Source organism: Biomphalaria glabrata, chromosome 3, assembly GCF_947242115.1.
Source record: "Biomphalaria glabrata chromosome 3, xgBioGlab47.1, whole genome shotgun sequence".
Lineage (NCBI taxonomy): Eukaryota > Metazoa > Mollusca > Gastropoda > Planorbidae > Biomphalaria > Biomphalaria glabrata.
This window is the reverse complement of record NC_074713.1, coordinates 5,807,789-5,834,829: the sequence shown is the minus strand read 5'-3', so window position 1 is coordinate 5,834,829 and position 27,041 is coordinate 5,807,789. Positions and strand designations below refer to the sequence as shown.

The 27,041-nt window shown below is 34.7% G+C and overlaps 1 protein-coding gene across 1 annotated transcript; it reads left to right on the top strand.

The window, feature by feature from the left end:
• Window positions 1–41: 41 nt before the first annotated feature.
• On the top strand, window positions 42–26,514 carry LOC106051265 (serine--tRNA ligase, mitochondrial-like). Its single transcript, XM_056023030.1, has 17 exons — window positions 42–200; window positions 4,949–5,091; window positions 5,801–6,043; window positions 7,832–7,867; window positions 8,616–8,693; window positions 9,152–9,206; window positions 11,541–11,607; window positions 12,747–12,852; window positions 13,023–13,070; window positions 14,713–14,821; window positions 15,559–15,604; window positions 18,851–18,938; window positions 19,620–19,732; window positions 22,399–22,492; window positions 24,535–24,630; window positions 25,815–25,880; window positions 26,304–26,514. Exons 2-17 carry the CDS (start codon window positions 4,969–4,971, stop codon window positions 26,421–26,423), a joined length of 1,488 nt encoding a protein of 495 aa, XP_055879005.1. The 5' UTR covers window positions 42–200; window positions 4,949–4,968; the 3' UTR covers window positions 26,424–26,514.
• Window positions 26,515–27,041: the final 527 nt, after the last annotated feature.

Here is a 27,041-nt window from a genome sequence, read left to right as displayed (position 1 = left end):
GCAGATTGATCTCCCTTGTCAATATTGACTTGTTATTTAACTTTTTTTGATGAAAGTTCCTATTATGCTCTCTTGTCTATTCTCTCAACTTATTTATTTTATTTAGAACTACTTTATTAAGTTTATTTTGCATTTACTAATTTGACAAATTAAAAAGATTCCATCGTGATAATTCTAGATCTACCATCTAGATCTACAAGGCAAGTCGAGATCTAGGTCTAGAATTCTGGATTATCTAACCAATATATCATGATTTATGAATTTATGAATATTTTGAAATTTGAATATGATTATTTTATTATTTATTAACATCGTCATCTATGATCTAATCTAATCAAATATAATCAATGATTTTGAATGATCTAGTAGATTCTTATATTAGGCACACCGTATTCAGGAACTAGGTCAAATTTTTATTTTATTTTTTTATTTGGTGACGGTTTAACTTACAAAAAAACTGAAAGCAGATTCTTATTCTGCAACTAAAGGACTATAAAAATAGCTGTGTTTCTTTGAATTACCACTCATAGTCAAGATTTTATTTTAAAATAAATCAGGTCACTTCATGCTCCTATAATAAACGCAGTTTTTGTACTTTCTCCTTTAGCACACATCGAGCACCGTTAAGAAACACCACTATGTTATTGCTAATAAATTATATCTGTGTTAATTAAAAATTATTTAGATTGTATTAAAAGAAGTAGATTCACTTCTGCAATATGTATTTATAGTATATTGCCTCTCTCTCTCTCTCTCTAGATATATATATATGCCTACCTATATAATCTATGTGTAGAAACAGACAGAAATAAATCTGTATAATTATAGATCTATACATTTATTATTATAATTTAATAAACATGATATTTTCAACTAGGCTACATGTATTCTCTGTCTCTTTCTTTTAATTCCCATCCAAGAACCCTCTTCTTTTCATAATTTGGATGTTCGTTTTGTTACACCTTAACATCCCTCCCATAAGATGCTTATAATTCTTTTCATGACTCTCTCCCCCTTCCCTCCACTGCCTGTATGATAGGTTGTGACACTACACGCTTAGTGTATACCTCTCCTCACCACCAACGCTCGCCTGGCGTGATCATCTGCAGTGGGCATGGTCTCTGGCTTCAAATTAGCAGCCCGCACTTTTTCTTTCATTCATAAATTATATATTCTAGATATCTCTATCTAGGTCACATTTATTTATTGAAAAAAATCATAGATTTATTAATCCCAATAATTTGAATAATATTTCTTATTACGATTTTGCCTTGTGCACTATAGGAGAATGTGTTTAATTCATTATTATTCATTGAAACACCTCCTTTTTTAATTTTATTTAACAGCTAACAGTATGAATGTGATTGAAATGTCTTTCTAAAGATGTTTGGAAGCTTATTTTGATAGATCCACCAGCCTACGATCAAACAGGCTCATAATATAGCCTTCATCCCTTATATGGGTATAAATTGCCGGGGGAGGTTAAAACAATAGCTTTACATACATGGTTACCGAGAATCTAAAAAACTGCCATCTGCTTTGGAAAAGCGGAACAAAAATACAGGAACTTATCTAAAATTGGACATGCACTGTCCCGAAACGTCGTTTTTAGCTCCAAACATAAAAACAAATTAATTATAAACAAAAAAAGCGACGTGTTTCTTAAAGGAGAATTCGATGAGCTGTGCCTAATATAAGAAGCTACTATATATATTATTCTAGACTCTAATTATTCTAATAAGTCTACTAGTAGTACTACTAGACCTAGATTCCTAGATAGATCGATCTATAAATCTATATTCTAGAGTTCTAGAGATATCATCTATGACCTATGATCTATCATTCATTAGGCTCTGGCTCTAGCTTACCACTTCACTTTTAATAACTTTGATCAAAGTTTGATGACTTTAGTAGTCTTTTACGGTATTCAAGTTTATTCTTTAAGACTAACTAAAAAAACAACTTATCAACTTTAATTATCAAGTTTATTAAGTAGAAGTTCTGATAAGTCATCATAAGTAACTCTAAGTGGTTAGTTAGATCTAGAATCTATATTTATAAGGCTATCTAGATATATAAATAGATTTAGTAAGTAAATATAAGCTAAGTACTATAATTATAATATAATGAATATTTAATATTGAACTGAAGATAAAGTTTTAATTCTTAAGTACATAGACATAGAACTACATCTAATCTTAGATCTATATTATTATATATATATTATAACACATTAAAACAAACAGTATTCTTAGTCTTGTAACAGTATCATCATGATAAAAATAATCATCAAATCTTCCTCCACTTCCCACATTTGGATAATTTAAATAGCAGAAAACTTTGCTTATTTTTTAAGATTATTTCCTTTTTTATTTAAAAATAAATAAATAAGATTCAATTTTAAACTTATTAGTAAATCAAGTTATATTTTAAATTTAGCATTATTATTTATTTTCAAGTATAGATCTAAATGATCTATTGATCTGTAATAAAACACATGCTACAGAGTAACAGACAAAAACTTATAAAAAAAAAAGGTATAGGCTTAATCAATTTAATGGTATTACATCCTCGAAGTCGTAGAGCATTAATAACTTCTTGATATCAGGCTGGATATTGGATTTTATAAAAGCTGAATTGCTTAAATTCTAATATCTAGCTGTTAATCTGTTAAACCTGTTTCTATACTATGACTTTGTTGAAACATATAAACAACATTCTGCTATGTGTAAAGAAGTTACAATTAGGAAACTGAAGTAAAATTACCACATAGATTTTGTTTATTTTTTAATAATATTGTGGCGTTCTTCATTTCAGTAAAACTTGATACCAGAAATCTTTTAATGGTTGATTTATATGTGGGAAGCGTGGTCGAGAGGCCAAGTGTGCTTGAACTTGGCTTGGCTTGGCTACCTAGAAGGGGGCTCGAGGTTCGACACCCGACTCGGGCAGAGTTGTGTTTACTGAGCGCCTAAAGGCAGCACGGAAAACCAACTCCTAGATACCCCCTCCCCCCCACCGGTCCACAAATGAGATTGGACCAAAAGCGCTCTGAGCATGCTATAAGCATGAAAGTAGCGCTATATAAAAGCTATAATAATATAATAATAATAATATATCTCTTTGTTTTGTACATCAGTTCAAAATTTATTGTGATCTTCTTTTGCATGTTTTTTCCCATTATTGAGAAGAGCTAAGAAAATAGATTCTTGGTGATGGTTTTGGGGTCTTGCTAAGAGCTTCTAAAAATCAATTTTTTTAAAAATTACAGTTTCATGATCTCTCAAAAAGGGTTTGTTTTTTTCCTAGTTCACTGTAATAAAAGCATGACCAAGTGAGCTATGGTTTATTAGGCCAGTGTCTTGTTCAGACCTCTTGATGGAGAAGGCAGTTTGAAGTCTATGGTCGGCGTGCCCTGGTGACACTCCATTAGGGCAAATTTCACTACTCCCAATTTTCAGCTTCATTCTGTTGTGCACAGTTCTTAGGCAAAAAATTAGACTTTGGTCATATCAGGATACTTTATTATTGGCATTGTCTTTCTTGTGATTCTTATGAGAGCTTGTCCATTTCTCATTTATTCGATTCACCACTAGTTTCTTCATTTCTTCCGGATCGAGTGCAATTTTCAATTGTGTATTTGTTCTCCCACACTAATCCCCCACAACTTATATTAACATAAATTATGACAGACCAGCTCGTGGTTTCATAAGCCTACACCGCCAAAAACCAACGCTCCCTTTCCTCATTGTAACCTTGTGGAAATACACACAGAAATGCTTCATCAGCTCATTATTATTGAGCTGGCTGCCAGTTCAAGGTATTATTATTATAGCTTTTTATATAGCAATTTGAGCCTCTCAAGCCCTCGCTCAAATGGAGTTTGATGATGATGATATAGTGCTACTTTCATGCTTATTGCATGCTCAGAGCGCTATGGTCCAATCTCGTTTGTGGACTAGTGGAGGGGGTTACCTGGGAGAAGGTTTTCCGTGCGCTCAGTAAACACAACTCTGCTTGAGTCGGGGGTCAAACCCCGATTCCCCTTCATAGGTGGCCAAGTCAAGTTCAAGCGTATTTAGCCTCATGACCACACTTCCCATTATGATACACCAGATTGAGAGCTGATGAACAAAAACTCTAAATTATAAACTCATTCATGCTGACAAGTTGTTGAATTCCTTGGTTAAAGAGAAAAAAACATTATATAAGCCTACACGTTTCTAAGCTATCACACTAGATGCTTCCCACAGCCAACACAATAGATGCTTCACACGGCCACCACACTAGATGTTTCACACAACCACCACACTAGGTGTTTCACACAGCCACCACACTAGATGTTTCACACAGCCACCACACTAGATGTTTGACACAGCCACCACACTAGATGCTTCACATGGCCACCACACTAGATGTTTCACACAGCTACCACACTAGATGCTTCACATGGCCACCACACTAGATGTTTCACACAGCCACCACACTAGATGTTTCACACAGCCACCACACTAGATGTTTCACACAGCCACCACACTAGATGCTTCACATGGCCACCACACTAGATGTTTCACACAGCTACCACACTAGATGCTTCACATGGCCACCACACTAGATGCTTCACACGGCCACCACACTAGATGTTTCACACAGCCACCACACTAGATGCTTCACATGGCCACCACACTAGATGCTTCACACAACCACCACACTAGGTGTTTCACACAGCCACCACACTAGGTGTTTCACACAGCTTTTAGACATTAAAGAAAAGTTTCTGTATTTTTTGTTAAATCAGCCTCAGTAACCAAGCTTATGAAAATACTTTTGAGAAAATTGAGAAAAAAATATGTTTTTCTAACTGCTCATCTACTTACAGATGTAACCAAGCTTATAGAATATTCTGGGCCATTGCAGACTATTTATAAAATACTCCTTCTACTTACAGATCAGCTATCCAAGCTGAAAATGCTGGGCCACTGCAGACTGTTGACTTCAACTCTCAGAAGTGTGTCTTGTTTTGCCTATCAGGGACAACATAGAAAAATGTATTCTTCTCAAAACTTGACTTACAGTGTCTGGTCAAAAAAGGTCTTGTTACTGAAAAAAAAAAAGCTTTTAATTATTAGTTTAATTATTAGTTTAATTATTACATTTTATTGCCAGTAAGAGATGAAATAGTCCAGCCTTTTGCCTCCTTTATGCTGTAAAATGGGGTCATGATGGCTCAGTGGTAAAACACTTCCAAACTGAAGGATCTTGGGTTTGAATCTTGGAGGGATTGAATATTTGGGAATTTAGGATGCCTGACATTTGTTGGGAAAAGCAAAGGTGTTTGGTTGTTGCGATGGCCATATGACAACCATGTTAGCTGCTGGCCTTTACATCATTTGCCCTATAGATCACACCTGAAATGGGTACTTTTTTAATGGTGTAAAGTACTGAAATATTTTCCCAAGAAATCCATTTTTTATTCTCCCAAAGATAGTGATCTTGCTTGCTAGCACAGGAAGTTGAACTAAATGTATACTGGCACAAAAAAATGTTCATTGAAATGAGTTCTGATTCTTTTATTTTTATTTCATTTAATTTTTCATATATATATATATATATATATATATATATATATATATATATATATATATATATATATATATATATATATATATATATATATATATATATATATATATATATATATATATACATATATATATATATATATATATATATATATACATATATATATACATATATATATATATATATATATATATATATATATTTTAATTCTGAATAGATTAAATCATTAAAAGAAACTCCAAGAAAAAGATTCAACACAGACTCTACTCTGATGATGGCACCTCAAGTTTCAAGCACATCACAGCGTGGGGAGCTTAGCACTGAACCAGAGGAGTGGAGGCAGCCATTTCATTTACCTGAGCCAGAGTTGGACTGGGATTTTCTGCTCAATCCAGAGAATGCAGACATGATATACAAAAATATATCAAACAGGAAAGGAATAGGAGACATTTATAAAGTGGTATAAAATAGTTTTATTGCTATTTTATTTAATTAGCTGCTTTTTTATTAGCGGCCCCCGAAAGGGGAAAAGACGCTATTAGTTTTGTGCGAAATGTCTGTCCGTCCGTCCCGTTTAGATCTTGTAAACTAGAAGAGATATTGAAAATCCGACTTCACAATATTTTAGACCATTCAAAGTTCTGATGCAACGGCTACTTTTTTTTTTCCTGAAAGCGAAAATTCTAATTTTTAAAATTAATTATGCAAGCAGTTTTTTATAAGAAAAAGCTAATTAGTATGCATTCTATGTTAGACCTAATTTAAGACGAATAGTAATCTTATAAATATCATTTTCGTAAATATTTTTTCTATATAGCGGAAATTTTTTTTTTTTTTTTGAGGATTCGAATATGAGATTGAGCCTTTTGAAAACAATTAACTTATTTAGTTCGAACCGAGGGTCCCGGGTTCGAATGCTGGTGAAGACTGGGATTTTCAAATTCTGAGTCTACCCAGCTCTAATGGGTACCTGACATTAGTTGGGGGAAAGCAAAGGCGGTTGGTAGTTGTGCTGGCTACATGACACCCTCGTTAACCGTAGGCCATAAAAACAGATGAACTTTACATCATCTGCCCTATAGACCACAAACTAGTTAGGCCAGGTTCACATCTAACTTTACATTCACTTTCACGTATCCTTTGATCTGCGGGACGGTTGTGGCACTACACAAGATCTGTTAACCTTCTTTCTCCATTCTTATCTCTCATTTGTCTTTGATATAATTTCATTCGAATTTTCTTTCTGAAAATATTGAAGCCTACCTGGGTGGACCACTGGTCGTGCGGTTTACGTGCTGGACTGTCGTTTGGATTTATCGACGATCGAAGGTTCAAACCCTGCCTGCTCCCATCCCCCGTCGTCCTGCGGGAGGTTTGGACTAGGAAGTAAACTATCTTCAACTCTGAAGGATTATCCGAATTATGTAAAACATTTTACTTCGGGGGCCGATTTTGAGTTTGTGTTTCCACACAAACTGTCTTTTGTAACCTTGTTAGATGTCATATTGAAGTTGTAAAGCATAGGTCTTTTGGGATCTCAAATTTGAATGTTGGTTAACATTGAGACATTTGATTCATAAAAAACATCACATCCTTAAAGGCACCCAACTCAAATAAATACATGCATTGGATGTCCCTAAAAAAGACTACTCATATGTGCTTTATTGTGCATAGTAAAGGTAACCCTAACATCAATTTAAAGGTCTTGCATTTGAAACCTGATAGAGGCACCAGTTGTTTTTCTCCTTGAGATTATGGGCCTAAATTGAATCCTTTATGTTCTGCTAGTTCTAAATAGCTATCTAGTTTATCTGGGCAAAGTAGAAGTAGATGGTCTTTATGTTAAACACTTAAAACATGACAAAACTGTTTGCTTTTTAAATTGGATTATAACATTGTATGTTCCATAAATCTTTCTGCTACATAAGACTACATAACCTATATTTTTACTTACAGGAAAGAAATAAGTAATTTTATTAATGGGGAAAGTATAAAGTAAGATAATTTTATTGAAAGAATGATAGTTTGCCTTGTTGTTCCAAAACCATCATCTGCCTTATGGCTGATGGAAAAGAAATGTTCATGTCAAAATATCTATTTACATATTTAATGTCAGAATTAAAACTAAAAGTGTTCTGTTGCTTTCCTTATAGTTTTGTTTTATTGACAGATACATTTCCAACTTTTTCTGAAACTAAATGTAAAAGGACTAGATCTAGAACTTAATTTGTTTCTTTACAATTTTCAGTTGAATTTATCCAAAGAACTGAAGAAAGAGCAAGATGTGAGTTTAGTTGTTTTTTTTACTATTTTTTTTTTAAGCCAGTATATTTTATTCTTTTGTTTTTCATTATAAAAGTTGAAATGGTTTACATTTAATATTAATATTAATATTAAGAGACAAGGTAATACTTTTACTAGAGCCACATTATTTAGCTAACTGACCTAATGAGTTCTAATCTCCCCTTATATCATAGTAACATCAATGCTTCTGGACGCTAAGAGAAAGCAAGTTATAGACCCCTACTTTTTATATTTCAAAGTTCCTGGCAGTCTTTTAGACACTAGCAAACTGGTGGAAGGGTGATGTCATGTGAAATAGTAATACAAATTGAAAACTTCATCTGTAAACATTTATTATAGACTGTTCCTTCTATGGTTGCCATTTTCGTTTTTAGATATATAACATTGCTCACTTGATTTAAAAAAAAAAAAAAGCTTTAGAAAAATCATAAGCACTCATTGCACCTCTTTCGACCACCATTAATATGACAGCGAAATCAGATTTTATAGTTTTGATTTTGGAAATGTGAAGACAGACAACATAAAAAAAAGTATTTTGTTTCTCCTGGGCGACTAAAAAAGGAGGCTTTAACTTTCAGACATCTGAACATCTTTCAGACATCTAAACATCTTTCAGACATCTAAACATCTTTCAGACATCTAAACATCTTTCAGACACCTAAACATCTTTCAGACATCTAAACATCTTTCAGACATCTAAAACCTTTTGAACATTTTGTTGCTCACAGGAGTCCAAGAAAGAAAGCCTGAGACAGCAGCTAGTCTCTGAAGCTCTGGACATACCAAATTTCAGTCATCCGGATACTGTAGGTTTTATTTCTTACTGTTTAGAGCTTTTTTATTTAGTTTTGAAAAGTGACAGGGCACACATACTCTCATTATATGGCAGATACATTGGGTGTAAAGAAATTTTGGTACCAGTAATGGCAAAAATAGATATAAACTTCTTGTGTATATATTACTGAAAAGGTCTAGCTAAAGGGCTTGGGAAATTTTAAAATTTGAAAAATGCTGATTATGAGCAAAGAATACGAAATATCAAGCATGAAAAAACCCACAACAGTCAAGATAAGTGCACTGGAATTGTTAAAGTATGTGGTTTATTTCATTTGAATATTTCATCCTAATAAAGTTAACACTGATCCAAGATTTTAGTGAGCCTTTGATAAGAGAAAGATGGGTTCTGGTTCAATTGATTCTTTTTAATAACTTTTTAATCAGTAAAACTTTTTATTTGCTGTTGACATTTGACCAACATTCGCAGGTGATTGGTGATGAAACTCAAGCCAAAGTAGTGGAAATTGTTGGGAAGATGAAAGGTGAATTTTTGTTTTACTACTGAACTTGTTTGTAAATAAAAGTATTCATATCTCCTTATAAATAGAAAGGTGTCTCCAATAACTTCACTTTGTGGAAAGAAATTTGGTTAAGGCTTCTGTAGCAAGAAAATATTAAAGAAAAATCACCCTGTTGATAATGCTAACAGTATATATAAATACACACTAGCAGCTGGGAAGAGGTGGCACTGGATAGATCCACATGGAGAGGGTCACGGATTACAGATGTCATACACAACAGAAGCAGAAAGAAAGGTGAAAATGCAACGGCGCCTGGTGATTACATATGCCCAACCTGCGATCGCAGCTGTGTATCAAGGATAGGCCTCTTTAGTCACACAAAGGGAAAAGATCATCTCTCGAGACGTAAAATGCTACAGATATATAAATACATATAAATGTTGAATATGCATGATACAAGTCCATTTTCTAAGACAGAAATCAAACTTCTTTTTAGTTCACATTCCAATTTCCAATCTTTATATTCTGCTTAGCTGTGTTGTCTAAATTTTTTATCTATAAATGAAATATTTATAATAATAATATATATACTTATATTTCTACATATATAATTATTGGTTCCGTCATTTCATCCCTGGTCATTATTTTTTTTACTCATTTTATCCCCAGTCATTTCATCCCCCGGTCATTTCATCTTTGGTCACTTCATTCCCAGTCATTTCATCCCTGGTCATATCATCTTTGGTCACATCATCCCCAGTCATTTCATGCCCTGGTCATTTCATCCCCTGGTCATTTCATCTTTGGTCACTTTATTCCCAGTCATTTAATCCCCTGGTCATATCATCTTTGGTCACTTCATTCCCAGTCATTTCATCCCCTGGTCATATCATCGTTGGTCACTTCATTCCCAGTCATTTCATCCCTGGTCATTTCATCTTTGGTCACATCATTCCCAGTCATTTCATGCCCTGGTCATTTCATGGTCATTTCATCTTTGGTCACTTCATTTCCAGTCATTTAATCCCCTGGTCATATCATCTTTGGTCACTTCATTCCCAGTCATTTCATCCCTGGTCATTTCATCCCCTGGTCATATCATCTTTGGTCACTTCATTCACAGTCATTTAATCCCCTGGTCATATCATCTTTGGTCACTTCATTCCCAGTCATTTAATCCCCTGGTCATATCATCTTTGGTCACTTCATTCCCAGTCATTTAATCCCCTGGTCATATCATCTTTGGTCACTTCATTCTCAGTCATTTCATCCCTGGTCATTTCATCCCCTGGTCATTTCATCTTTGGTCACTTCATTCCCAGTCATTTCATCCCTGGTCATTTCATCTCTGGTCACATCATCCCCAGTCATTTCATGCCCTGGTCATTTCATCCCCTGGTCATTTCATCTTTGGTCACTTCATCCCCTGTCATTTCATGCCCTGGTCATTTCATCCCCTGGTCATTTTCATCCTCTAATCCATAAAATAATAATTATAAAAGTATGAAATTAACAAAATTGTTTTTGCGTGCTAATTGAAATCAAAGCTGTTGATAGTAGGTACAGAAGATGATCGATTGATTCATAATGCTGTGCATCATTTGTAATTTCTTGGCCAGTGTTGCATATTTCTTGAAGTGAGCGTCTATTAGAATAAATAAAATGTTATATCAGGGCTTCAAATATGATGCTTATATTCAATAAAAAAAACAATTGACAAACAGATGAAGTGAAAGATGGTTGTCGGGAGAAAAGTTATTAGTGGCATGGTCACAAGTATTCTTATCATACTTTGATCTCTCAAAAGATTTTCCCTACTTCCACCACACCTTGGCCTTTGATCATTACATCATGCAATATGCGTAGGATAATATTGACATCCCTACATCAAACAGAAACAATATAAATAAATAGAAACCCTGCATTACAATATATTTATATATATTATTTCATTTCTCAGCAAGTATGAAGAGAGTAGGGAGAACACTATATACACTATAATAACATGCCAAAAATATCAGAGTGCATTCTAAATAAACATATTAATATTTAGATGAAATGAGAGCTTAAAGGCAAATCCTTAGCAACACAATTACACAATGATTAAGGAAAAAATATTTAATTGGCGATGAAGTGACTAAATATGAAATGACTGGTCAATACATTTATTATATTGAATTAATGTATTATGAATAATATTTGTTTTTTGTAGGCATCTTTATTTCAAATATATTCAAAAAGTTCTGTATAAATACTTAATAAATAACCCTAACCCTAACCGAAAAAAAATTTCAGCTAAAATTCATTTGATGTTTCAGAATTGAAATTTCCACTAAAATTCATTTGATGTTTCAGAATTAAAATTTCCACCAAGAAATGTTAGTGAGCTTGCTGGAAGAGGTCTGCGCATGTTACGAGATGAGTACGTGTTGTTTTTTCTTGTTACCTTTTAAATAATACTTATTCTAATCATAATACTTACACTAATGATACAAGTTTTCTCTTTGACTTTTTATCAGCCCATAGTTATGGTATATGCAGCTGTCCATGTTTTTCTTCAATTATGATCTGCCGTTTTCTAATCTTAATTCTAATTTTTTTTTTGTTTTTTCCAAAGTTTTTGATTTAATTACTCGAGATTTGGAAATTGTCATTTGACCAATCTCATTTTTACAAAGCTTATATCAGCTCACTCTGTCTGTCTGGTACAATTTTTGTACACTTTATTTCTTCCACTTCCTATTCTCGGATCAAGTTGAAACTTTGCACGAGTATTCATTGCTCCTAACAAATAAATCTGACAGTATTGATAGATTTGGCTATTAATTCATAATTGGATAAGCTTTGTTTTATAAAAAAAATAATTTAAAAAAATAAATATTTTGCTTGTTTTTTAACTTTGTTTCCCCATTTTGTAGAGTGTCTTTTCCCAAATTGTTTTTCTTTGCTAGTACATCAAATTTGTTTACTGAATATTGCAATTTGTTCTTCACTTCTTTGTTATGATTTCTTATTGATTTATTTAGACCTATGTCTTGATAATGAATAACTTTGAGCTACACAGCATTCTGAATTCTTGAGAAATGAGTTTGAATTTAGGCCGCTCCCTTTTTTTTTTTTATATAAATGCTTTTAAAAAGCAATGAAGGTCAAATGTACTCAGTTATCCCTTTCTTTCTTCCCCATTTCCTGCCTCCCCCCCTTCCCCTTTCCAAAATGGTCCCAATAAGTGATAGGATCATAGTGTACTGAGAAAGCTATTTCAAATTTAACTACACGGCTGATCCAAACTAATTGATATGATTACACTTTGTTTATACGCTTTGTTTTTTTTTAAATAGTAATTTTTAATATTTTTCTTGATTGTCTGTCTAAATGCTTCAGATTTATTCTTCATAAATTACATTTTTTAGTCTCGAAAATGAGTAATGTACTACCTTCATAAGAATGTTTTGTGGTTTTAACTTTGAAACATGAAAATAATGATGTTTCTTTTGTAAAATTGTTGAGTCTCATAAGGGAAGTAACTTATACAAATAAAAATGTTCTTTTTAAAATTAGGAATTTGACTTTTTCAACCGGAGCAAAAACATATTACTTGGAGGACAAACTGGCCAAATTGGAGAGAGCTTTGGTGGCTTACACAATTGACAGACTCTTAGAAAAGGTTAATAACAATATCTGTGAAACTCACATGTAATGTGTACTGTATTAATGCTGTGTGTATGTGAGAAACTTAAATGAGTGAATGAAAGTATGTGTTTGTATATTTATATGTCAATGTACATCTTCTTCATGATGTAACTTTTATAATAATGAAACATCTCTTTCTCTCAGGGCTTTGAACTTGTCTCTGTTCCTGACCTTCTATTCCCAGGTGTCATAGTAAGTTGTGTTTTTAAACCATTAACAATTCACATTTATTCAATTTATAAAATACTTTTTTTTTTAATTCCTGTTACGCTTTGATTTGTATTACCCAAACAAAAATTGTTATAATAGCATTTTCCTTCTTCTTCTTCCTCATTCTCATTGTTATGTTGGAGCATTCAGATGACTAGGGGTGTAAAATGTTTGTTTTACGTGTTTCGGATGTTCCTTCAGAGTTGAAGATAGTTTACTTCCTAGTCCATACCTCCTGCAGGACAACGGGGGATGGGAGCGGGCAGGGTTTGAACCCTCGACCGTCGATAAATCCGAACGACAGTCCAGCGCCCAAGCCGCACGACCAGGCCAGTGTCTTGTACAGTCTTCATGGTAAAGAGAACAGTTTTGAAGGACAATGTCAGCATTCTCTGGAGACACTCCACATGGGCAAATTTCACTGGTTCCAATTTTGAGCTTCTATGTTGTCTCCTTCTGTTGTGTCTGCTCCTGAGTCAAAACTTTGATCTTGTCGGGATAGCTTATTAGTAGGCGTCATCTTTCTTGTTATTCGGATGAGTGCTTGTCCATTTCTCATTTATTTTATTCACTATTAGTTTCTTCATTTCTTCTGGATAGAGTGCAATGCTTAATTGTGAGTTTGTTATCCCACTCTTGGCGAGTGTGTCAGCATTCTCATTTCCTTCTAGTTCTTTATGTGCTGGTATCCATTTTCCTGAAGACCCACATTTTATTGTTAAAACCACTTTCAATTCCTAATGAGTTCTTGTTGGTTAAACACAAAAGTCTCACTGAACTTTATAACTTAAAGATTCACAAGGAGAATGAAGTGTAGTTCAACCACTTTGGATAGTTAAAAGTTATTGTGGGTGTAATATAGTTAGTAAAAGTACCCCTTTCAGATCTTGCAGTGTATGGAGACATTTGATGTAAAGATCATTTTGTTTCTATGACTGATGGTTAACAAGGGTGTCATGTGGCCAGCACAATGACCAATCACCTTTGCTTCCCCAATGTATGTCAAGGACCCATTGGAGTTAGGTGGACTCTGAGGCTCCTTAAAAATCCCAAAATGAAACATTTCATTCTTGACTAGGATTTGGGCTTGAAACCCTTCAGTTTGGAGACAATTGCTTTATCACTTGACCACCACTCTCAGCTGTCCGCACACACCTGATATAAACAGCACAATGACAAGCTTTGCTTTGCTTTTTTAACATATATGGATAACACATTCCTTTAAAAAAATTGGTTATGTCTCAATTGAATAAATTCCTTAACTTTTGGTGTCAGAAGCTTAGAATTCTTTACCATTATATTTCATATTAACCTTGACATCTCTCTTGAGCTACTTTAAGGTCTTTAAAGCTGATAGCTTAAGATTTCATTGTAGTTTTTAAAGGTTCAAAACATTCTTTGGTAAGGGTGGGAAGCGTGGTCGAGAGGCTAAGTGCACTTGAACTTAGCTTGGCTACCTATGAAGGGGACTCGAGGTTCGACACCTGACTCAGGCAGAGTTGTGTTTACTGAGCGTCTAAAGGCGGCATGGAAAAACCTTCTCCTATTTATTTATTTATATTGTTTTAAATTTATTCTTTTAAGAAGACTTTTTGCCATTTCAAAGTTTAGTTTCTGATTGTAGAACAGCTGTGGTTTTAAGACCAACTCTGGGAGAAGTCAAGTCTACCAACTGCATGAGAAATGTTTACAAGGAGCCTGTCTTGCGGGTACAGCCGAGATGTCTTTGGCAGGTCTGGAAAATACATTCGAAATTCTAACATAATGAAGTATTAGTGTAGTGGTTGAACACTTTAAAAAGGTTTAATAGCTATTTTATTTTTAAAAATAAATTAATATTCCACAATGTTTACTTTATTGAAACATAAATGCATTTCTTTAATCTTCATGGACAAATTTACTAAACTGAAACTTTTACTAAAACATTGTTCTTTCAATATGTATTAGATTTTTTTTTATACAGTGTGCTCTATATGATGTTTATTTTATTCAATAAAAATAAATTTTGTAAGCAGTGTAGCTTATATCTCAATAATAGACTGGGACATTCATTTACCAGATCTGATATGTCTTCAGATTAGAAAGGAAAGGGCTAATGTTGACCACTCCAAAGACCTTAACAACTTTTATTATGTTTTTATATTTATTTTATGTAACTTACTGTTTCATGATTGGGGGAGAGGTGGCTGAGTGGTTAAGCACTTAGCGTTCAAACCTAGGGTTCAGGGTTTGAATCTTGGTGAAGACTGGGATTTCGAATTTCATAATTTTTTAGGCTCCCCTGAGTCCACCCAGCTCCAATGGTTACCTGACTTAAGTTGGGGAAAGTAAAGAGGTAGGTCGTTGTGCTGGCCACATGACACCCTGCTCGTTAACCATTGCCCAAAGAAACAGATGATCTTAATATCATCTGCCCTATAGATCGCAAGGTCTGAAAGGTGAACTTTACTTTTTACTTTTACTGTTTCAGGATATTTTATGAATGAGACTCTAGCAATGAATGAGCTGCCTAAAAGGTAAATTAAAATTAGGAATTACTCGTAGAATATTGATTTTTAACTGCTAGTCTTCAATTGTAATAATAATAGCTGCCTGTGCTCCAAACTGTCATCTCAATTGTCCTGGGTTTGAACCCTAGCCCACCATCATGCCCCGCAGGAGGCTCGGAAGTAAATAACCTTCACATTTCGAAGTAAAGTCCAAAAAAAATTTTTAAAAGTCAGTTAAGTGAATTCCTGGAAAAGGGAGGAGGGGTAGTGTTTATAAGAAAGTCTTAGGTAATTGTAGATGTTAATTAGTATCTGTTGAGGAGAAAGTAAAAAGACATTCTGTCTAATAATAATGGCAATGTCTTCGATGCCGAAGATTAAGGGTGAGAGAAGTGTTTCACATGACTACGCAAACATAGTTGTGACATGCATATTTTTCTGCATCTTGTGCAGACAAAGCCATTGTCTGTCCTCGGTCTGTTTAAGTTTTCTATTTAAAAGAAAAATAGACTGGTGTGGTTGGTGTAGTAAGACTGCTTGACCCAAAATCTGTTTACCACGCTAAAGACCTGATTAACTTTTGCTTCATACTTTTTAAGTAACTTTGCTATGGTTTTGAAAGAAATCACCACACGGAACTTTTAGAACTTTTAATCTGATAGGCAGGAACAGTTTATTCCTATTTCATAAATTCTCTGTGTGTCTTGTTCTTGTGTCTTGTTCTGTCTAAACCAGTGATTCCCAAAGTGGTCTATATGGACCCCCAGGGGTCTACGAAGACCTCCAAGGGGTCCACGAAAGTAAAAAACTAAATTGGGGGTCCATGAGATGCCCACGGGGGTCTACGATAACAGATTTCATTTAAGCACATTTTATGTTCACATTCCACTAATGTAATTATTGCATACACTAATATATGATTTGTATCTTCGTTAATCCTTTAAATATTTATCCTGCTATTTAAATGAAAAATTGTTGTAATCTATTTCAATACTTATTTAAATAGCTTAATTTTGTCTACATGTAACTAATATTTAGAACAAAAAAAATGTAGACAGTACAGCATTAATTATTTAAAATTGGGATTCATTCTTTCCTTGTGGAACAAGCCTAAGTGACTTTTTTATGACGATATGAACCAGGTTCGCTGGAAGATCATCTGAGACAATGCTACCCTGACAAAATAAAGATTTTAAAAATTTTCGAACACTCAAAGTTCAAAATAGACCCGCAAAAGAGAGACTATTGAAATTGTGCAAACCTTTAAATACCTTGGTACTATCCTAGACAATAAACTAAATTTTACTGCAAATACTGATTATATCAGCAAAAAAGGGCAGCAAAGATTACGATTACTACGAAAACTGTCCTCGTTTAATGTTAGCGAAAAGGCCTTGGCTATGTTTTATCACGCTCACATCTGCAATATTTTAAGTTTCAATATCACTGCCTGGTATGGCAATCTGAGCATTAAAAATAAAAATAAACTTCATAGAATCCTAAATGCTACTGGCAAAATCATTGGCAAAAAACAAACCCCATTTGGGCAGTTGTTTGAGACAAACATCTATAAAAAAGCTAACAAGATTTTCGAAATAAAGAATCACCCTTTGTGTCAGGATTTTGTGATTTTACCATCACAAAAGAGATACAAGACACCGATGGCAAAGACAAACAGACACAAACACTCTTTTGTTCCCCTGGCAATCAAATCATTAAATAAGAACAATCTGGTATAAACTTTGTCACATGTAAATTATGAGTGAGTCTGGTGTGAATGTACACTTTGGTTTCTTATAGTTATAATGTTTTTTGTTTGGTGTAATGCACAAATTGTAAGACAAATTTCCTTACGGATAATAAAGATTATTATTATTATTATTATTATTAAAATCATAGTTCGACATCATATAGAGAAGATGATGGTTTGTGAGCGTCTTACAAGATTTCTTTTCTTATAGCAAAATACGGAAAACAGCAAAGGTCAAACATTGATTCTACCAGTCGTTTTACACAAACCTACATCTGTTATTATTAAAAGAATTTCTTTAAGCGACAATACAGTTCAAGGTCGCTTCGGTGGCATGAGTTATAAAATTAAAAGCTTCTTATGTAAATCTTTGCAAAATACATAAATACAGTTTGGTCTGACAAGGTGTAGCGCTGTGTGCTACAAACTATATAATGGTCACCATCTCATCTCATCTATGCCTGTAGTCCCTTCTGGGCATAGGTTACCAACCAGCTTCCTCCAGGCATCTCAGTTCTGGGCGAATCTCTCCAACTGTCGCCACGTCTTGCCCATCTGCTTTCAAATCACGGAGACCTGGAGAACCACCATCACCACCATGAAAAAAAAATCCAAGTATTCATCAATACCTGCCTGAGGAAAATTCTTATGATCCGCTGGCCAGACAAGATCTTGAATGAGGAACTGTGGCAAAGAACAAAGCAGCAGCCCACTGAAGTAGATATCCTTCAGAGACGCTGGAGATGGATAGTTCACACCCTTTGCAAGCCTGCATCCAACATAACAAGGCAAGCCCTAACCTGGAACCCCCAAGAAAAGAGAAAGAGGGGACGGCCCAGAAATACATGGCGCTAATGGTCACTGTCTCCTTATATTTTCTTAGTATTGACCCACGAGACCTTTCCCATGTTTGGGAATAGTAGCAAGGCAGCAGAGGTTTGAATTCGGTTTTCCTTCTGCTAGGTGGGTAGCAAGTCATGGCAAATGAACCCTTCCTGCTCGAAGTTCACTGGTTTAGGCTCCAGTTACTCGCCTTTGACCCATCTCCTGTTAATGAAAACAGTTCAGCAGATTCAACTTTTGAACCACACGTGAAAGATCAAGAAATACACGAGAAACTGCTCTTTGCGAAACCTTTTACAATGATACTTAAGGCATAATAATTAATTAAATAATATTTAATGTTGGAAAGACTACTTCATAGAACGACAAATTCGTATATTAAACATAATATCCTAAGTTGTGTAGTTTAAAATTACTTTTTCACTCCTCAACTAACTACAGTTAGAAATTTGTTTAAAAAATGTTAATGAATTTGCAAAAATGTGCAAGTTGAGCAGGAGGTCTACCGAAAACAAGAAAACATGGCAAGGGGTCTACGAGACAAAAAAGTTTGGGAACCACTGGTCTAAACTATTGAGATCTTGCCTTAATTCTTGCATTCCTTATCTTTTCTCAATTCTAAATCTTTGTTATTCTTAAAGGTATTTTGAATGTATTCATAAAAGTATTGTATTGCCCAGGATGATGGCTGTCAGTCGCTGCTACAGAGCTGAGGCTGCAGAGAGAGCCATAGAGAAAGGCTTATATAGAGTCCATCATTTTACTAAGGTAACAACAAAGCAAGTGCTAGTCCATTATTTTCACATACACTTTTGGTCCTCATTGAATGCTTGTAAGTTTGACTATTTGACACTTTTTATGTTGGAACTGGGCACAACTAGATCATAAAAACTGTACTTTGACTTCATAAACTGATTTATTGTGTTTAAAAAATCAGTTTCCTTTAAAGAATGAATGGATATCTAGATCTAATCAATTGCACTAATTAGGCCATAAAGGGAAGTTTCTATTGTCTAACATATTTATTTTCAGAATATGAGAATGACACTTACATGCAAGTGTTCAAGTAAACCAGTTTTAAATCCTGTGTGTGATAATCATCGCTAAAAATTTCTCTTAAAGTATTCCTGATCAAAAATTGAGAATTATTTTCAGTCTGCATTCATTAGGACTTTTTTTTTTAAACAAAGGAAAAATAAAATTTGCTGAGTTGTCTCAATGTGACCATGTGTTGAGTTGACTCAATGTGACCATGTGTTGAGTTGTCTCAATGTGACCATGTGTTGGGTTATCTCAATGTGACCATGTGTTGAGTTGTCTCAATGTGACCATGTGTTGAGTTGTCTCAATGTGACCATGTGTTGGGTTATCTCAATATGACCATGTGTTAAGTTGTCTCAATGTGACCATGTGTTGGGTTATCTCAATATGACCATGACATCATTTTAGGTTGAAATGTTTGGATTGACTGCAGATGAAGATGGTAAAGAGAGTGAGCAATTACTTCAAGAGATTTTGTCTATTGAGAAGGAGCTGTTCTCTGATCTGGGGCTCTATTTTAGGTAAGCCTGTGTTGTTGTTGTTTTGTTTTCAGGCTAAGTAATAGTGTAATGCACAATAACCAAAGAATATTACATTTTGTCTTTCTTTTTTTGGATGATATTGTCAATAGTTAGTTACCCTTTACCCCCCCCCCCCTTTTTTTTTTTCCCAAACAAAAATTTTTAAAAATGTTTCTGAGTCTTACTTTCAGCTTATTTAAAATGTTTCTGAGTCTTACTTTCAGCTTATTTAAAATGTTTCTGAGTCTTACTTTCAGCTTATTTAAAATGTTTCTGAGTTTTACTTTCAGCTTATTTAAAAATGTTTCTGAGTCTTACTTTCAGCTTATTTGTCCTGTTGTATCAACACTTAGAGCCTACGTTATTGGCTGGTGCTCTAAGAGCTATACAAACTCAGTGCATAGGTTTTCAAAGTATTATTAGCACCAAATTAATGTTCATTTTTTTACTTTCAACCATGTCCAGTTTTAATTGCTCATCTTCAACTTTCAATTTAAATACAATCTTTTAAAATATTAAAAAATATAAAAGAAAAGTTATAATTTTGTTCCAGCTGAAAAAAAAAAAAAAAGAAAACGTTTAAAAAAAAATATCAAATAGAAATAGCTCGATCAATTTTTAAAAAGTAGTTTAGTGCATCATTATTACTGTCCAACCCTTGGAAACAGTTAACCATTTCTGTACCTTGGATACCTCATCTCCAAGGATGTGCTACTGAATAAAGACTTCAACAAGAGGATGGCCAAGGGAATGGGCACCAGTTGCAGAAAAGTTACAATACTTAGCTGGCTACCAGTACTAAAGTCTTAGTCTACCGGGCCTGTGTGTTGATCACTTTGCTCTATGGAAGTGAAACATGGTCCAACTACTATTGGCAGGAAAAAAGTTGAATATCATCTACCTCTGATGCTTACAGCGGATCCTGAAAATATGGCAGAAAGACAAAATAACCTATGAGGAACTCCTTTGAAGAGAAGGGTGCCAGGACATCTGCGCTGTTATAAGCAGTATACACCTTGGCTGGCTGGGATATGTTCACAGAATGCCACAGTTCAGGGTTGACTCCCACAAGAAATATTGTAGTGTGATCTAAGAGAATGCAGAGGACTGCAGGTCGTCCACTTCTAAGATACATTGATGTATGCAAGCTTGACATGAAGCTCTTCAGAAGTGACCCCAACAGTTGGGAGAAAGAGGCACTGGATAGATCCACATGGAGAGCAAGGATAAAGGCAGGGTCTAGGATTGCAGATGGTCTACACACCAGACCTAGAAAGAAGGCTGAAAAGGATGCAGAGCAATAAAACAATGGGAATTTTATAATAGTGGTGAAACATTCAAACTTTATAATAGCAGTAAAACATTCAAACTTAATATTTGCAGTAAAAGATTTAAAAAAAACAACAAAATTTATAGACTAAATTTAATCAATACAATTTAAGCTACTATTAGATCCAGCTTCAGCTTTCTCCTAGTTAACTAGTTCTAGTCTGGTAAGATCTACTTTGTTTGCCAATAAATATAGATAGGATAGATCATTTATTTGAAACAGAGCTAACTTTTAATAGAGTTACAAAATTTGATATGTAATTGAGACACTAAATAAATGTAACCCAAACATTAACTAAATAAAGATTACTGTAGATAAGAACTTGTTAGGCTTGATGTATAGAAATTTTATTTAGGGATAGGCTTGCAGGGTCATTTTGTGCTTGCTAGTAGAAGTATATTTGTGTTCTCTCAAAATTTCATGTGAAATAAATCTATTTTCAATCAATCCATTGTTCCACTATTCTTGAGTGCCTAATGTCATCTCTTTTAGAAAACAAATGTAGTTTTGACCTGAATTTTAACTAGATCTACTGTGACCTGAACTAGTCATGATGACTAGATATATAAGAGTAAACAATTTATACTTATATAGTATGCATATAAAATGTATATGATAGGGTGAGACTTACATTTAATAACATTTAATAACAATTTAAGTAAAAGTTGGCATTTATAGTTTTTTTTTGTATTACAAGAAAATGCATAAATAGATATGAATTTCTTAGTACTGCAAAAATAGCAGTCAATGTATTAGTTATGTCTTGAAGGCATAAGTTGTCAACCACCCTTTGCAGGCGCTCCGCTGCTTGCATCCTTGTGTATATATATCTCTATTTATAAGTTGAAATTAATAAAATCCTATAATATTTCTCCATTAAATATGCTGTTTTCTATTTGCCTACTATTTATATATATGAATTAAAAGTTTGGCTGAGTGATAAAGCTCTTGACTTCCCAGGCTCAAATCCTGGTGAAGACTGGAATTTTTTTTATTTCTGGATCTTTAGGCACCCAGTTCTAATGTGTACCTGATATTAGTTTGGGAAAAGTAAAGGTTGTTGGTCATTGTGCTGGCCATATGACACCCTCGTTAACACCCTCGTTAACCGTCGGCCACAGAAACAGATGACCTTTACATCATCTGCCGTCTGAAAGAGAACGTTTCTGAGAAGTTTAATGGACGAAATAAATTTAGATCCTCTTTTAAAATTTGCCACTTTTCTTTTATGTTATAAAAATTATTTTAAACCACTACTCTCCTACACTCCAGCTTCAACCACCCTATTCAATTTTGGAATAAATCAGCCCAAGTACATTTTTGTTTTGTATTGTAGAATCCTGGACATGCCAACACAAGAACTCGGTGCCCCAGCACACAGGAAGTATGACATTGAGACTTGGATGTATGGGAAGAAAATGTGGGGAGAGGTAGGCATAAATTTTTTTTTTGGTCTCTTTTTAGACATAGTGCATTTGATAATCTCAGCTACAGAATATTCCCCCCCCCCTCCATTTCACATAACTAATATGCCCCATCATTATCATCATTTTAGAATCCTTGACTTGCATCACATTGTAGTAGGATGCACACAACCTTCAATGAAGTCCAGTCGGGAATAGGCGCCGTTCATCCCGATGGTAGTTAGAAAGGCTTTTATCCAACAACCAGGCCTGGACATTGGGATTCTTCATCTCATGTCCTGTCTGAGGGCTCCCAGCGGTAAACGACCATATCGATTGACTGGGCCAGACCGGGCCGTACGTGCTGTGTACACAGCGCACCATCCCCGAGCTTCCTCACCCGCTCTAAGTGATCAAGGACAGTGCTAACCGCAGGAAGCTTTTCTCATATTCCTTTAATGTAACCGGCACTGTTCCGTGCGAAGGTCACCAATCCAGCAATCCGGTTCTGATGACGGCCCCCTTTGTGGAACGGTGTGACAGACTTTTTGGACTGGGTTGCAGGTTACTTGTTCCATCCCCACCCTGAGTGAGATAAAAAAAACAAAAGCTCACCCAGGGAGACCTGCTAGAAGGCCTGGTTTGCTACTCGTACTTCGCCTATCTAGTTCCACCACTAGACATTTCCACCGGAGGCGCCACGCTGAGGCGCCGGGTAGCTGGAAATCCTCCGGGATGCACACAACCAGAGTTTTCCATTCCTGGTTCATCCTCTCTTTATCAGAAGTTGCATTAGGATACCAAGTGATAAGTTGCCCTACTTTGTCCAGTTGTCCAAGAAAAGTTTCCTCAAGCAACATTCTCCTCAAAATTATTGTGAAGGGGTAATCTGGGTCAAAGAATCTGGTCTTGAGGTGTGTCGAAAACTGACCAGTTTTTGTTTTTTTTGTATTGTATGTCTACTTTATTTGTTAAATCTTTTGGACTATTTCAGTTAAACTGAATATATAGATGACATTTTTTAAAGCTTTATAGCTATAGAAAGTTAACGATTGACAAAAATGAAACAGCAGCACTAGAAGGTCAAGGATATTGAGGGTAATAAAAATAACAAAATAGGAGGAGTTTCAAACCTTAGCCAGGACTCTGGAGCCTTGACTTGGTAATACCACCTTGCATTGATGCAGAGGTGAAGAGAACCTGCATGACCAGAATGATTCTTCTAATGCTGCTATTCTGTATTTCATGTGTATTATTATTGTTTCATCACTGATCTACATAAATGTCATCTCTAAATTTACTTTAACTTCATCATTACTCTAGCTACAATGCATACATCTCATCTTATAAAATACAGATGTTACTTCAAAAAAGAAGATGATTACGTCCTACGCATCATGCATGTTAACCAATGACTTAAATTCTGCCAGGTCACTGGTTTTCCTGGCTAGCTCAGGCAACCCATTCCATGCTCTTATAGCACTAGGGAAGAAGGAGCCTTTGTACAAATTTGTCCTAGCATATGGAACGAGGAATGTGCCTTTATCTTTGTGTCTCTCCGAGTAATGTTTTTGGTTACAGTTTTAGATTGTCCTATATTCATGGTTATTGTGTTAAAGACAGTGTGCAAAAACCTTTATGGTTTTGTGTGTGTGTGTGCCCCATCCATAACCAAGTGGCGTAGGTCAGTGATACAGAACAACCCCATTTCATCAGCCCTTACAGATTTCAAGACTTGCAATCTAACCATCACATTCTGCTTGAAATCTAGAATCCATGCTTGATAAGAACGTGAGATTACCTCCCCTTTAGAGTCAATTCTTCAGAGAGTTAAGAGTGACTTCCCCAACCCTCAGACAAGCCTATCTATAGAGTTCAGGTTCAAAGTAGGGAAATGATGGAAATGTTCTTTACAGACCCTTAAGACATTGATTTGAGAAGACCTGTCAGGTTTCTTGACTAACAGGTTTTTAGTTATTCACAACATAATTTGTATATCTGTGTGTCAGTGTTAGTGTGATGAATAAAGAAATAAGAAGCTGATTGATCGTAGTCTCACTATTCCTCAGATCTCTAGTTGCTCCAACTGTACTGACTATCAGGCCAGGAGACTTAACATCAAATACATGAGTCCGTCTACTGGTCATCTCAAACATGTCCACACAGTAAGTAATTTTATTTCCAGGCTGCTGAGTCAAGTAATATTTTCTTTCATTTTATTATATATTTTTTTACTTTGTGCTTACAAATATTAAAAATAAACCTCTTGATTTTTATTTCAATGCAATTTCATAATAAATTATAATAATAATAATAATAATAATAATAATCTTTATTATCCGTAAGGAAATTTGTCTTACAATTTGTGCATTACACCAAACAAAAAACATTATAACTATAAGAAACCAAAGTGTACATTCACACCAGACTCACTCATAATTTACATGTGACAAAGTTTATACCAGATTGTTCTTATTTAATGATTTGATTGCCAGGGGAACAAAAGAGTGTTTGTGTCTGTTTGTCTTTGCTATCAGTGTCTTGTATCTCTTTTGTGATGTTAAAATCACAAAATCCTGACACAATGGGTGATTCTTTATTTCGAGGATCTTGTTAGCTTTTTTAGAGATGTTTGTCTTCTGTCTTTGGGAGGTAAATGTTTACCACATCTGGCTGAGTGATTAAGCGCTGGGGTTCTGGGTTTGAATCTTGGTGAAGACAGGAATTTTGAATTTCTGGATTTTTAAGGCACCCATGAGTCCACCCAACTCTAATGGGTACCAGTACCTAACTTAAGTTGGGGTAAGTAAAGGTGGTTGGTTATTGTGCTGGTCACATGACACACTGCTCGTTAACCATTGGCCAAAGAAACAGATGACCTTAACATCATTTGTCTTATAGATAGCATGGATCGGAAAGGGGGAGTTTACTGTACTCTACATATGCGATTCACTTCAAAGTCAGTTTGATCTTTTTTTTTTTCTTGTCTTGATACATTTTTATGGTTGTTAAAAAATAACCGAAAAATTCAGTTCACAGTTTTTTTTTCATTAATTCTATCAGTGTTTTCACTCTTTATCTAGTTAAACAAGGACTCTTTTTTACATAGTGTTTTTATAAGTTAGATGTTACTTCAAAAGAGAAGATCATTGTATCCTATGCATATCCATGTGTCTATGTGTTTATGCATGTTAATCAGGGACTTAAAAAAGCTGTCAAGTCATTGGTTTTCCTGGCTGACTCAGGCAACTCAACTTCATGCTCTAAATAACACTAGGGAAGAAGGAGAACTTGTACAAATTTGTTTCAGCATATGGAATAAGAAATGTTTTCTTACATGTATCTCTAGGTGAATGGAACAGCATGCGCTGTGCCAAGAATGATTACTTCCATTCTAGAACAGAACCAAGAAAAGGTAACAGCGATTTAGCACTTATTAAAAGCACAGGGGGGTTTAATTGTGATATATAGACTATAATTAGTTTTTAACTTCCCTTGAAATCTAGCTCTCCATGGTGTTAGATTAATTTCAGTTTAATGTTTCTGTAGCCAATTATTGTCAAGAAGCCATTGAAATGGGACATACTTATTAACATCCAGAAATCTTAAATTGAGAATGCAGTCAACAGGATTTAAAACTTTGGAAGCTGTGTTCTCTACCACTGACCACCATATTTTTTAACTACCACTAACTGCATCTTTTCATTAATATAGCTTACCCTCATCTGTTTTAAACTAGGTTCCACTAGAGCTTTTACTAACACTGAAGAAAAGGTATTTTCATAACTGACATTTATGCATTAAAATTGTTTGTTTTTTTTCTCTAATCAAATGCCAGGGCAGAAAACTTCCTCTGCCTCAAGTATTATGGCCTTATATGGATGGAGAAAAAGAATTCTATGCGGACATGAAAAAGTCTTGGTTTACATTTATCAAAAGTTTGCGGCAAGATGCTTGAAAAATCTTCAGACTTTGCGTGCCGTCTTCTGTCAATGTTCTGTTTTAATTTTTTAACAATAAACATACTGTAATGGTGATATCCTTAAAAATGGTTTGGTTTTTGTAATCTTCAGTTTTGCAAGTGTATTGTGTGTGACTGTGTATGGAAAGACCAGTTGACCTTCATGGATGAGTGAACAGCTAAGAATGTGTGTAAGTCAGGACTGTGTGCCAATGGATAAGAAAAACAAGAGGATGCTGAAGGACAGACTAAGGCTAAGACTAAGGCTAAGACTAAGGCTAAGACTAAGACTAAGACTGCTTTATTGATCCTTATGGAAATTTGTTGTGATTACAAGGACTCTTTTCTCATATAAAGACAACACAACAGAAACAATTAACATAAATACAACAGACACAACATTAAGAGTTCATTCAGTGACTACACACAGGTATCTTGGTGCATTTCATGTTACCTGATCAATGAGTGGCAGTGATTTCAGGAATGTGAAAAGAATCAAATCATGTGTTCATTGAGGTCACAGTTATTTCTAGTGTGTCTATTACAGAAGCCGTAAAAGAAGGGCCTCCGAAAAAAGGCTTTTTTAAGAACAGTTTTGTCTTCACTAGATGTGAC

Coding starts and splice junctions, on each gene's coding strand:
- LOC106051265 (XM_056023030.1), top strand. CDS start 4,969: ATGCTGGGCCACTGCAGACTGTTGACTTCAACTCTCAGAAGTGTGTCT. Junction 12,853..13,022: donor TTGACAGACTCTTAGAAAAG/GTTAATAACAAT, acceptor TCTTTCTCTCAG/GGCTTTGAACTTGTCTCTGT. Junction 24,631..25,814: donor ATCTCAAACATGTCCACACA/GTAAGTAATTTT, acceptor ATGTATCTCTAG/GTGAATGGAACAGCATGCGC.